The following is a 13,814-nucleotide window of genomic DNA, read 5'->3' as shown; positions in this document are numbered from 1 at the left end:
AGGTACTAAATTAGCACAAAAAGCCGTTAGAGATGGTATAAAAAAGAATAAAAAAAAAGACGAAGAACCCGAAGACATATGGACAAGGAATAAAATTGATAGGAAAAAGTCGGGTTTAAGTAATATAGAAATATCTGATATTATGAAAAATGAGAATAATTTTCGAGGTGTTTTTGCAATTGACATGTTACCAAAAAAAAAATTAGAAAAGATGAATTAGCCATAATTAATTTTCAACCATCTAATTGTTATGGCTCACACTGGGTATGACCGACAAAACCGAGTAAACCGACTGAAAACAAATGAATATTTGACAGTTAAATTTAACCAAAGTATTTTATTTGCCAGAAAATGTGTTGTATCGTTTATTTTTGGTACTTATTTGGTGCATAATAAGTAAATGAACGTTCATATAATCGACAGCAACACCCAAAGTGATGTCTAATGTCAATGTCTAATACGCCGCCGGACATCGCAGATGATAATCGCAATAATTGTCCTGTCACCATAAATTATATAACTCGGACGAAAAACATGCACTTTTTGGCCTTGATACACAAATTCAATTATTTGTTTTATACAAAACAGTTTGTAGGCTCATTTTTTTCCACACATTTATTTGCATCTTTATTCTCAATCATTTTAAATGCTTCTATTGTAGACATTTTGTTTATATGTATAATAATGTTAATATTTATATACCTATAATGTATAAATATAATTGACGTAAGTCAAATCTTAAGCTCTAGATATCATCCACACATGCTATTAATTTATTGATGTCTTTAATTAGCTCCGATTGTTTCAATATGGTAACATGATCGCCATCAACCGTGGCAACTTGTACGGGATGTTCGAAAACCATCGACAAATGGTAATCCTCGTCTTCGTTAACAATGGGATACTTGGCCTTGAACAAGTAAGCTTCCGACTGAATTTTGTCGTGGCAAAACTCATAATTCAAGGTGGCTTTGGACCGGTTATAGAGCGCGACCACAGCTTGTTTATCCAGTTTTTGTCGATTGACAACCTCCGAAGGTATTAACGTCAGGCCTAGATCGCACCTCTCGTCCAAGTCTGAACACATCAAAAACTTTTCCTGAAACAACACAATTTAGACCGGAAACTAAGTGTAAGTCAGTAATACCCTGTACGGGGCCAGCAAATCCACCGGTATTAACACCGCCAAAATTTTGTACACGAGATTGGTTTGGAACTCGGCTTCGGTGTCGCCCGGAAGAAAATTTAACATACTCGACCGCAGATATGTCGGTGAACCATCGATTGAAATCACTTTGCCACTGTAACCTCTATTCTCTAACAAACTAAGAACTTCTAGACAGACTGAAACTCCGAAAGAGTAGCCGATTAAAGTCAACGATTCATCTTTGGATATATTTTTCTCGATGTGCTAAAAATAGAGTGTTCATAATTGTCAAATAAAATACCACAACTAACTGGAAGACTTGTTTTTGCAATTTCCTCTACTGAAATTTCGGGCTCCTGATAGCTGTACTGCACTCCCAAAACTCGAGCATGAAAACTTTTTACGAGGCCCTCAAGAGGTGTAAAGACTCCTTCAATTCCCGGAAAGACTAAAACCGTTTGCCCCTCATTGTTTTGCCCTTCACAGGAGAGTTTTACAATCGGTCTACGATCGGCTTGGTTGTCCGGTATGAACTGGATCAGCAAGTTGGTGCCTTGTTGCGTCTTGTTAAGACTCTTCTCTTCGTCAACTTTCCTCTTCTCTGATTCGATTTCCGTCAACCTGGAATGACGGTACAGTCAAGAGTACCAAAGTTGTGAAGCTGTTACTTTGCAAAACTCAAGCTCCTGACGTCTTTTGCGGTGACATAAATCTCAAACTCCTTCTCTAAAAGTTGGATGACTTCAGTGCCCATCATCGAGTCCATCCCCAGTTCGGCCAGCGTCGCATGTTGACTCACGGTCTTGATGTCCTTGATGCCCAAGACGTTGGCAACAGCTTCCACAGGACTAGTCGCACCGTGACTCCTGTTGCGCTTCTCTGCGACTAACATGCTGGAAACAATGGTATTGTCTTGCTTCAAGAACCTATCCAACACTTCCAAACAACACGAGATGCTCTGTTGAAGAGTACCACCGATCACCAGTTCCTTGTTCTTCTGCATTTTGGCAACGAGTCCCACCTTGAACAACAACAGTCAAAAATGCTCTACTCCGATTGGTCTAAACGTACGTCTCCGATGGCGCCCCACTGGATTGCCAAAGCTGGAAATCCGTCGCATTTTCTTTTCTCACAGATCCTTTCCATGATAGAGTTGGCCATGCCGTAGTTGGTCTGACCGGGGTTGCCGCGACCGCAAGAAACCGAAGAGAAGATGACGAAATACCTAAACCAGACAATCAACATCTGGGAAGCTTACTCAGTACTGACCTCAAATGTGGACAGATCTCGCGAGTTATTTGATCCAGATAGGTGGTGGTTCGAGCTTTGGGAGCCAAAGACAGGCGGAATGTCTCTTCGGTTTGGTCCTCCAAGAGCGCATCTTTAGGAACAACAGCTAGATTGAAGATGGCGTCGATGGAACCCAGTTCGGTAGCTTCGCGAATCAAATCAAGACATCCTTGCTTCGTTGTGACGTTTCGCGTCGAAATTTCAATCTCAACGCCGTAAGACCTCCAAAGTCTGGAGGGAGTTAGATGAAGATTCTCTAAATAACAAACTTACCTAATTTTTTGGGCTTGGTACCCTGTTTTTACTCCCGATCTGGAGACAAGGACCAATTTTCGGGCGTCTCTCAAGATCAGCCAATCGGCCAATTCCAAACCGAATCCTCCCAACCCCCCAATTATGACGTACGACTTGGTCAAATCGCAGTTGAATCTTCAATGCAATTACACTAATTAGTACCACAGGTGAGCCTCAAAGAAGTGTATGGACCTCTTCTATTACAGTACTCACCTCGGAAGCGCCGGGAACAACCTGTTGGGTCCAACACCTCTCACATCTCCTTCGTCCCTCACTTTCACCATCACCTTCCCTATGTGCTTCCCAGCAGTCATGTATTTGAACGCCGGCACCAGTTCGTCTCTGGCGAACACGACCCTCGGTAAGGGCTTAACGTACCCATCATGAATACCTTTGTACAAAGTGTCGACAAGTTTCACTTTTAATTCCTTCGCGTTTTTGAAGATCCGGTCCAACATGATTCCGTGGTAGCTCGCTCCTCGTTCCAACAAGAAAAGATTGAGACTGGAGTCGTTCACAAGGTCGAACTTTCCAATTTCTAAGAAGCGTCCGCCGCGCGCCAAGCATCTCACCGATGCTCTGAGCTTATCTTCGCTCAAAGAATTCAACACAGCATCAACACCGCGATTGTTCGTACCAACTTTTATCATTTCCTCGAAAGAGGTATCGCGAGAGTTGCCGATGTGACTTTCTGGAATCTGAGGGTAGTGCTTTCGAAGATAGTCTCGCTTGTCTTGGGTACCGACGGTGACGTAGACTTCGAACTGGTAGTGGAGACAGACGTTCAATGCCGCGAGACCGATTCCGCCGGTACCAGAATGGATCAAGATGGTACTCTTGGGTTGGAGATCTACAACCTGTGATTCAAGTGGGTTAAAAGACATATTCTTAGTGTGAGAGTTTTACCAAAAGCAAAGCGTACATCACTGTGGAATAGACAACGGGGATGGTGGCTGCGTCTTCCAAGCTCCAAGACTCGGGTACCGCCCACAAGAACTGAGAATCACCTCTGACATGAGTTGCTATAGCACGACTGTCAACAATTCCCATGACTCGGCGTCCCCTTGAATCGAGAAATCGTAGAAACGTGCGATATTTGCTTGGAAACTTACTTCGGATCTAATCCGGCGAATTCGAAACCTATCAGACACTTTTGTTCGATGCGGTCGGTCATAAAAGGTTCCGCGCTGATGCGACCCGACGCCAGCATAATATCTTTGAAGTTGATGGCGGAGTAGTAATTCTGCAAAGGAATGCAAAGTCATTATTGTAGTGACCCAGTTTAAAATTAAAATTTTAATTCCCGCCACGAGAGCGCGCCAAATCTGAAGGTACTAGCGGCTAGACTAGGAACTAAGGGATGGGGTTGGTAATCCTGGAGAGTTGGCAACTCAGAGAGCGGAAATATAGCGGGGGTGAAGCGGGCTCTCGCGCAGGTGGTTGAAGGGAGAGGTCACTTTTGTTTGGTTTTTCGAAACGAACACACCTTGCGAAGAGCGATCCAATATTCCAAAAATCTAATCCGGCGTTTTTTTATCCACACGGGAAATTTATCCCACGTCCGTTGGCTTTTTGTTTTTGGTTTTTGGGACCAGGACGACGTGGTAAGGGTATGTTGTAAATATCATTTTGTTGCATGCTATTTCTTTCGAGAAGCTCCCATTTGTTAATTTTAAGCGTTATTCCTAAGTTTTCCCCGGGGGGGTTCATTTTTTTGGCGATCTGGTAATTTCGAAAATTGGTAGCCGCGCGCGTCCATTTTGTTTTGCTTTCACTTTTTTTCTAACGGTACTCGACCAGACAGTGATTATTTTATTCGTTATTTATGTTGCTTACCGATATTTGTGCCATTTAATGTGTTTTTATTTTATCGTTATTTAACTTTGCGCTTTGTTCCCTTTTATTTGATCATTGTTTAATGTTGTGCTTTGTTTTATTGAATTTTCTCATTGTTTAATGTCACGCTTTGTTCGATTGAATTAAACTCGGGTTTTCTTTGTGTTGTTGTTAAGCCCCGCTAGATTTCGGAAGAGTTAAAGTAAAATGTTGTAAGTGCGCCACTATGGGAGTTAGGTTTCAATCAGAAAGTCGTGGGGTTGACTAGTGAATTTCTGTGGAGGCCACGGTTAAGTTATGGCCGTTAGCGGAGGCGGACCTAAGTCCTACTCGATGCGGCTCTGGGATGCTGACGTGAAACCTCCGTCGCGGTTCTAGAAATCTTAGGTTTTTGTCGGTAAACGGTTGGTTGGGGAAGGCGGAGCAAGCTCTGCTCGAAGCGGCTTGGGATGCTCATCGTACAACCCCGAGGCGCTCTGTCACTCTTTCTTGGTCGGTGAAATAGCCCGACGTTAATTACTAACCCGAGTATCTAGAAACGTCGCTGGTCTCAAGATGATTCAGATTATTCTTCTGAGTCCCCTCGCGGACGAGAGTTTGTTAGCTCCAGCTCTAAGCTCCCGTTGGCGTACCTTGACCGCGTAGTTACTAATTAAACTTGGAATTGTCATAACTAATTGTAAAATATGAGTAATACCTGGGATACGATTTTGGAGAGGGTTTTTATCCGTCCCTGTCTGTAATAACTTCATTATAATTTGTTTACTTGTTTTTGCTGCCTTTAGCTTGTCATTTTTGTTGTCATTTAGCCGTTGTGTCTGTTTTAAATGTTGCTGTATTAATATTGTTGTTTGTGCTTTTAATGGCCTCAGCTAGTTAATTTTCTGTACTTTGATATAGGTACCTACTTGGCCCCCGTTAATTTTGGATTAATTTCATTTGTTCGCCGAAAATCAACGTTATCAAAGGTATTTTGTGCCCCTCACGTGTGTGTTTTATTTGCGGGACTCTTCCAACTGGAACCCTCACCGTTTGCATTCCGAACCTTTTTTTTCCGCCAAAAGAAAAACACAACGTAGGGCTCCTCCGATTCGATGACGATCACGACCACCCGTTTTGCGCAGGTTCGAATATTTGGCGGAAAATGTAATGTATTCAAATCATTACATTATGGTTATTTAAAATAAACCGCACTTACATAGATGAGGATTTGAGAATCGGGAAGTCGGGACTCGTCAATGGGCGGCTCTTCCAACCATCTTATGCTTGACAAGTCTCCCTTTGCTGAAACGTCTCCGAAACAATGCTCACATTCCACTTCTTGTAACTCTTCCAACAGCAGGTGTCTGTAAGTCCCCCATTTGCCCGACTTGTAAATGTTTATGGCAATATTTTTTCTCAATTGATCTCCATAGAAAGGTAGTCGAGGGTCGAAATCTGGCGCCTCATCCATCATGAGGAAACACTTGACCTTGTGTCCCCCCGGCTCCTTCCTGAGACAGTTGACCAATCCGATCAAGCCGTCAGGTTCGCGATTTTGACCGTAAACGACGACATTCGCTTCAGATTTTACAAATTTTTGCAACTGAGACAACCACTCGGAGTTGTTCGATAAAACCTCGACAAATTTCGTCTCAATTTTTTCTTCACACTTCTTAAAAAGTATCAACTTCTCTTTGGCCGTTTTGTACTCGGTGACAACTTCGATATTGCCCAAATCCGAGATCTCAAAGACGACTTCTTCTCTTGTCAAGACAAAACCTTTAGGTTGAAGAGAGTTGAGTACCTGTTTTAATAAAGTGCGATTTTGTAGAAGTTTAGTGGCGACGATCAAAAGCAAGTTGCTCTGAGGAGTTAGAACAAATTGTTCGATTTTGACACCAGGAATCGGGTCTAAACCAGTTTTGGTGGAGACTGTCAGATCAGGAGTGACGACAGGGACGTCGTCTAGGACTTTGCAAACCAGAGGCAAAAGAAGTTCATCAGAATCTTCCAGCAGTTCAACCGCTTTGAATTGAGTTTCTAAACTATTCTCGAGGATGATTTGAATGTTGATTCTTATCAGCTGGGACAAGTCAAGCGACCTCTGATTCGGAACAAACTGATATTTCTCCAAAACTGGCTCCAAACGAGGTTTCTTCTTGGAAATGGGCATAGCTGTAATTCCACGAAATTCAATTCCGCCAGATCTGCGCAAAAAGAATTTAAAAGTGTCAGAGGGGGCACCAAATCATACTTTATGATGTTGCTCTCCTTGTAGACGTGCACAGGAATAAGCGATTCCTTGTCTTTGAAACTTTCGACTATTTGATGATGTTTCAATGGATCTATTGTTAACTTTCTTATTCCCACAGCAACGTAGAGCAATTTACTCTCAACCTGAATAGCCTTCATTTGAAGCATCTTATCCATGAAGGTGGTCCAATTGTCCTCCCACTTGACTAGACCGGTGGAGGCACCTATGTCACACCTCGTAATACCCTTAAACATACCACTGATAAAAATTTATGAAAGAATCTACAAGGCATTGTCGGTCTTGCCTGTAATTATATCCCCGAAGGTTGAGTTTTTTGTAGATCTCGTCTTGCTCTAATATTAATGTTGGATCTTCAGTGTTGAGAACATGTGGTTCTAAATTAATTTGTTCTTGACTCATATTAGAACAGGGGGTAATTCGACCTGTCGCAACAACTGCATCTTTGTCCGTTACTTCAAAATTACCAGTGCCTCTCTGGATAGTGATGATGAGTTTAACAAGACCACTTTTAGGCATCGTTACGGCGCGTATAAACTTGCAGTTTTCGAAAATCACCGGCAAATCGTTCACCAACGATCTCCGACTTTGGGCAAAGGTTTGCCATACTAGACGCAGATATTCCATGGCAGGAACCAAATTGCGACCTAAATCGTTTCATTAGTAAATTGTTTTTTTTTTTAGTCTAACAAACCATCAATCACGTGGCCCGCTATGTGCTTGAACTCTTCGTAGTCGTTCGAAACATCGTAATCCATCTGTTCGGCGTCTGACGCAATAAACTCAGTAAATTTGTAAGCGAACCAGCTCTTGTTGTGATCCCACTTGACATTGGGTGAAATCATGGGAGTGCATCGACTTACGGGGTACGCGATTTTGGGGTACAACTTGTGTAATTGAGGATTGTAACCGCATTCGTACAATCTACAAGATTTTAAGTGAAAACCAACTCACAATCTGGATTTAGGCAAGTACCTTCCCAAAACCTCCAAAAAGTTGACGAGGTTGCCTTCCACAAGCAAGACGTCTTTGTTGTCTAATTGTTGGTCGGAAACATTTAACACCAACGAATTTTTTGGCATTTTGAGCAACGTTTCGTGACTCAATGAGTGGCCACGCAACTCTAGATTTGGCAAATTCTGGGTTTTACTAAAGTATCGGTCTTGTCTTTTGGGAACTGATTTAAGCAAACTACTGAATTTGGCGATGCTGTCGAAATGGATGTTCGACGGTTCTTGACTGATCTTGTAGGTTGTCAATGCCGTTTCTTCTATGGTGATGAGGTCGTAGTAGTAAGCGCTGACTATCTTGCCCCAAGAGTCGCCATACACTGCAGTTGGGATCACATCCAAAGATTTCAAGACGTCCACAAGTCCGGCTTGCACGGCAATGGCACCGAGGATGTTGTCTTCTTGGATTTGATCCTTCAAAATCGTGTCCAAGATGTTGACGTTTTTGGTTGCCAAGATATTGTCGATTCTTCAAATAACATAAAGTAGACTGAATCTTCGAAGACAGAACACGGACTTACCTGGAGATTGTATTCTTGAAGATTGGAAAATGCATAAGACAGGAACCTAGAAGCTTGAAGGAGCTTTCGAATTGGCCGAAATAAACGTAAAGAGGTTTGTGTTGAAGTGAAAAGAATTTCGAGGAGGTCCTGAGAGGACCTTTCTTCGAAGCTATTGTGAAGCCTCGATAAATATGATTGGCAAATTGTTTTTTGTAAATTTGATGGAGTAGACCCACGTATTCGGCGTCAAGTTTTCTACTGTTGACATCGTTTAGTAAAGACAAAACTGCTTCTTCGGTGCGCCCACTAACGCAGACCAACCTGGGAACGTCATCCTGGGGTATTCCTCCGTCGACTTTCTTATTTTTGAATCTTTTGAGCACTGTGTGACAATTATTACCTCCGAAACCAAAATTGTTGACTCCCACGATAGCCTCGTCGCCTTCTAACTCTGTTAAATCGAGTACCACCTTCATCCTACCTTGCTCGAACCCTTTCATGCCCGCCTTGATCTGTTTCAAGTGGATATTAGGTGCAATCAACCCAGTTTCCATCGCTATCAACACTTTGATGATGGAACAAACTCCAGAAGCTGGTTCTGTGTGGCCGATACTCGATTTTACAGATCCTACCAAGAGAGGTTTGTCGCGTTTTCTGGCCAAGGCCTGATCGATCGCTTCGACTTCTTGGGGATCTTCGACTTGGGTGCCGGTGCCGTGCGCCTCCAAGAAGCTGAGTTCGGAAGGATGGATCCCGCTCTCATCGTAGATTTCCGTCATGAGTAGCTGCTGCGTTAAAGTAGAGGGGAAGGTAATGCCTTGTTCTTTGAAACCGTCAGAATTGACTTTGATGTTGATGATTTGGGCGTAGAGCCGGCGCGCGTTCTTCGCTTTTTGAAGAAAAATACTCGCAATGGCCTCGCCTTTGACGTAGCCGCTAGCGTCTTGGTCGAACACACGACAGACGCCCTCTTTGCTCAGTATTCCCAATCTGAAGAAAAACCCAAAATGAAACAGGGTTTATTAACGTGTGCAGGTGACAATACCGGAAGAACTGAAGAGTGTTGCCTGGGTGTAGGACGAGGTTGGTGCCGCTGACTATAGCATTGTCGCATTGTCCACTCCTGATGGCTCTGAAGGCCAAATCCAAGGCGTTCAAAGAACTGCTGCAAGCTGTGTCAGCGATGCACGCCGGACCTTTCAGTTTCAGGAAGAAGCTGACCCTGTGCACGTTCATAGACTTCAAGTACCTAAAACGCACTGACTCACCACCCGCAGTACCGCGTTCGAAACGTACCCTGTTAATCCAAATTTCTGCGGTTCTGTAACACCCATCAAGATGGTCTTCTTCATGTTTGAACAACTCGCACCCGCGAAGACACCAGTCCTCGAACCCTCCAGCTCCGAGGGATTCATTCCGGCGTCAATGATCGCCTCCACCGCCGTCTCTAATAAAACCCGCATCATGGGTTCCATGATGTTTGCCTGGCGGTGGTGCACCCCGAAGTATCCGGCATCTAAGTGGTTGATGTTGCGGATTTTAGCACTCCTTTGAGGAACCTCCGGATGGTCCAATTTCCAGCGTCGGTCGTCATCATTCACCATGTCCGTTTTACTGAAGAGATTGTCGCGAAATTCGTGAATGGTTCTGGATTCCGGAAGGCGACCGGACATGCCGGAAATGACCACTTCTTCGCCCGGAGGGGCGGAAGAGAGCCATCGGCTGTACTCGAAGTCGGGTTCGTTGGATCTGGCGTGAGATTGACTCGCGTCCATTTCTGGCATAGCTCGATTCTTAACTGACAACACTGTTAAAATCTTTGGAAAGCAAAATGACAACTTATTACCAACTATTACGAATTTCAAGAGTTATTATTAAATGTCGTAAAATATGTACGAGTACTTGTATAAAATGCTTAAAAATGAAGGAGAATAGTTAAAACAAATATTCGCAAGAAAGTTAATTAAAAAAGTGAAATATCATGAAGAATTCCCTAAAGCTTCATCTGTATCTGCATACTATGGCGTAGAACTGATAGAAAACTTCTTCAGTAAAAAATATGGTGAAAGGTTTCACCAAGACACAGCCAAGATGGAAAGACGGTGTTGGAGTAAATGAGACAATGATATCATGGATGACTATGTTTGGGATTTATTACGAGACAACTGAAGAAAGAAGATAAGTTAGATTTCTTTTTTGTAAGTAAAAATTCATAATATTTTGCATCAGAATTGTCATAAATGCATAAAAATACTATTATTATTATTATTAGTCAAACAAAAGTAGATACAAAATTATACAGGGTTATTCTAAATGATTGTAGTCGAAGTAGGCGTGAAAACTGAATGTAAAATTTATGGTTGCCGCTCCACATAAAAAAAACAACAAAATGATGTGAATAAGTGAGTACACACCGTTCACACACGGGAGTTAAATTGGGTGCAAAACAACTCAATACTTTTATAATTGATTGCAAAATAACTCAATATTTTCTGGATTCAATCGTTAATTTAACAAAAATAAATAAAAATCTCATCACCGCACTTTTCACCTAAAAAATTACAGTAACAGCGACAAAACTGACAGTTCACATGAAAGCGGCAAAAATGTAATAACATGGGCATGGCCTACTTCGACTACAATCATTTAGAATAACCCTGTATATATACAGGGTGTTTCTGAAATTAGTACATTAATTTTAACTGGTAATAGAACTCATCAAAAGGAACAACTTTTTTCGCTGCCATTTTAGCGAAAAACGTTGCGTAGTGGCTTAAAAAAATAGGAAAGATTTTCCTAAAACCGTTCATATCTCCAAAACTAAGCTACCTAAAAACGTGAAACAACCAGATTCTTACGAAGTGGATTTTTTGCTATACGGGTAGATTTCTTTGAATTTCGATTTTAACGCAGAAACACGTTTTCTGGATGAAAATGGACGTTTTTTTCATATTAGCGCTGATCTCAATTAGCCATTGCAGTATTTAGTGGCGTAGGGTTATTTTAGTGAAAAATCTCTCCCATTTTTTTTTGGAATTAAACATCGTTTTTCGGCAAAATAGTAGATAGAAAAGTTGTTCCTTTTGACGAGTTCTATTACCAGTTAAAATTAATGTACTTTTTTCTGTTACACATTGTATATACAGGATGATTTACGAGGAATAATGAGCCCGACGGAATAGAAAATGCAACCCGCCATTCATCAGGAGAAAAACCCGGACATTTACCGCTTCGATGTCCGGCTTTTTGTTGCAATGTATTGTGGGTTGCATTTTCTATTCCGTCGGGCTCATTATTCCTCGTAAATCACTCTGTATATACAGTGAGCGGCAAAAGTATGAAATAAATTCATTAAAAATTAAACAAAATTTCTTTCAAAAAAATCTTTCAACAGGTCGATTTTAATTTATAAAAATACATATTTTAATACAAAATAAAATTCCAAGCAGTCATTTGTTTTCGAGTTATGACGTCATCGATAGTTTTTTTGAATAGAAATCCCCTATTTTTTTTTCTTGATTCTAATAGCCCTTTTAATTGTCTAAATGACAATGTAAAAATTTTGTTATCTTACATAAGGAAATTTTTGAGAAAAAAAAAATAATACATTTGGAAAAAATAAATTTTATAATGAACAAAAACAAGTCACAAAATCAATTAGGTAAATCAAACAGTCAAATGTTACTGTCAGTTTCATTCGTATGTGTTATTTGTTTTACAAAACGTTTTCGAAAATGACTCATTTAACAGAAACACAACGTATAGAAATTTTCATTTTGATTGGATGCGATAAATAAAACTAAAACAGGGGGAATTTCTTCATAAACTTGCTTATTGTCAACAAGCTGGGAGATGGCAATTCGAACATTTAATTCCATAATTTTAAGTACTTAGTAACACAGTTTTTGACTTGCTTTTGTTCGTTATAAAATTTATTTTTTCCAACTTTATTATTTTTTTTTCTCAAAAATTTTCTTATGTAAGATAACAAAATTTTTATACTGGTGTTTAGACAATTAAAAAGGCTATCAGAATCAAGAAAAAAAATAGGAGGTTTCCATTTAAAAAAACTGTCGATGACGTCATAACTCGAAAACAAATGACTGCCTGGAATTTTATTTTGTATTAAAATATGTATTTTTACAAACTAAAATCGACTCGTCCAAAGATTTTTTTGAAAAAAATTTTGTTTAATTTTTAATGAATTTATTCCATACTTTTGCCACTCACTGTATATTAAGGTAGTGATTAAATGTTACAAACAACAAATCATTCAATGAATGGCTTGACCACTTACCCTGCTTATCCGAATAAAACAAAACCAATTTGCTCGAATTCTGCTTTTTTGCTTAATTTATATGGCAAAGTGAGTGAAAGGGGGGCATAAATTTAAGAAATTAAATAAGCAAGGTTGTCTGCACTTTTTGAGTCGTAATACATATTTATGCAATTTTCTGTAGTTTTCCAACCAATACATTCAAAACTTGCCAATCGTATGTCCTCTACAAACAATTAAGAATTCTTCACGTGCCTTGTCCTATTAATTTTAGATGTTGTTATTGCGAAATAATACAGGTCGCTAAAAATTATGAATACAACTAAATATTTTCAGAACTATTTAGCAGAGCTCGTTGAAATTAGACGCACAGTTAGAGATGTTTATATTCTATCATCTGAAATTTTTTTCAATTTTCTAACATTTATTTTGAAGATACAGTGGCGGCCAAAATAAAGTAGGACAATGTTTTTTCGCTAATGTAAATTTGTTTGCCCTTTCTATGGTTACTATGAAAATATTTATTTATTTATTATAGTAATCCCGGTTTACAAAACTCAATTTTGGCTAAATTTCTTAATAAGACTTGTCCTACTTTATTTTGGCCGCCACTGTACAAGGCTGACTTGATTTTTTTTAATTAGCAGGGTGAGTCAAATTTAATACTTTTGAAAAGAGTATTTTTTGTAAATTCAGTGATTTAACACATTTCCAAGTCTATAATCTTGTCAAAAAAAAAATTATTTCCGATGATTTAGGGATATTCGTTACTAGGTTGCCATAAATTAGGTTAGGTTGGAGACTATGTGGTTTCTGGTTACAAACAAAAGATATCGTAACCGTAAGGTAGCGAATTCCTTGTAACAGTTGCATATGGCTGTATTTCCCGCTAAGTGATGGATGTTTTTTCGTTTCACAATCAATTTTGGTTACTGGGGGGATATTTAGTTGGACTTAATTTCTCAATTCATAGTAATCAACCTTAAAAATTCAAAATTACTTTTAAAAATTCTAGTTACACACAACGTGAAAAACGTTATTTCCCTAAAAGTCGAATTCTAGGGAGTAATTTTTGACACGAGAGTAACTAAATTTTATATTTTTTCAAACTTATCAGTTCGATCATTTTTTGTAAAGATTCTACCAAAATAAGCTACCCATGTGTGACCCCCCGTGCCATTTAAAAAAAGTCAAGTTAGTCTTG

General features: G+C 40.0%; 1 protein-coding gene across 1 annotated transcript; it reads right to left on the bottom strand.

The window, feature by feature from the left end:
* Positions 1-484: 484 nt before the first annotated feature.
* LOC138128237 (fatty acid synthase-like) lies at positions 485-12,661 on the bottom strand. Its single transcript, XM_069044427.1, has 19 exons — positions 12,632-12,661; positions 9,631-10,151; positions 9,380-9,583; positions 8,353-9,324; positions 7,797-8,300; positions 7,516-7,745; positions 7,108-7,468; positions 6,804-7,061; positions 5,766-6,756; positions 3,844-3,974; positions 3,638-3,794; positions 2,945-3,588; positions 2,711-2,866; positions 2,417-2,668; positions 2,219-2,372; positions 1,816-2,168; positions 1,459-1,768; positions 1,148-1,411; positions 485-1,099 (listed from the first exon to the last, which is right to left on the bottom strand). Exons 2-19 carry the CDS (start codon positions 10,116-10,118, stop codon positions 746-748), a joined length of 6,783 nt encoding a protein of 2,260 aa, XP_068900528.1. The 5' UTR covers positions 10,119-10,151; positions 12,632-12,661; the 3' UTR covers positions 485-745.
* Between the last annotated feature and the right edge of the window lie 1,153 nt (positions 12,662-13,814).

Source organism: Tenebrio molitor, chromosome 4 (assembly GCF_963966145.1).
Source record: "Tenebrio molitor chromosome 4, icTenMoli1.1, whole genome shotgun sequence".
Taxonomy (NCBI): Eukaryota; Metazoa; Arthropoda; class Insecta; order Coleoptera; family Tenebrionidae; genus Tenebrio; species Tenebrio molitor.
The sequence above is the reverse complement of the archived record's forward strand: the minus strand, read 5'-3'. Positions and strand labels throughout refer to the sequence as shown.

Coding starts and splice junctions, on each gene's coding strand:
- LOC138128237 (XM_069044427.1), bottom strand. CDS start 10,118: ATGCCAGAAATGGACGCGAGTCAATCTCACGCCAGATCCAACGAACCC. Junction 6,757..6,803: donor AAGGAGAGCAACATCATAAA/GTATGATTTGGT, acceptor CTTTTTGCGCAG/ATCTGGCGGAATTGAATTTC. Junction 3,589..3,637: donor TGATGTACGCTTTGCTTTTG/GTAAAACTCTCA, acceptor CTTGAATCACAG/GTTGTAGATCTCCAACCCAA.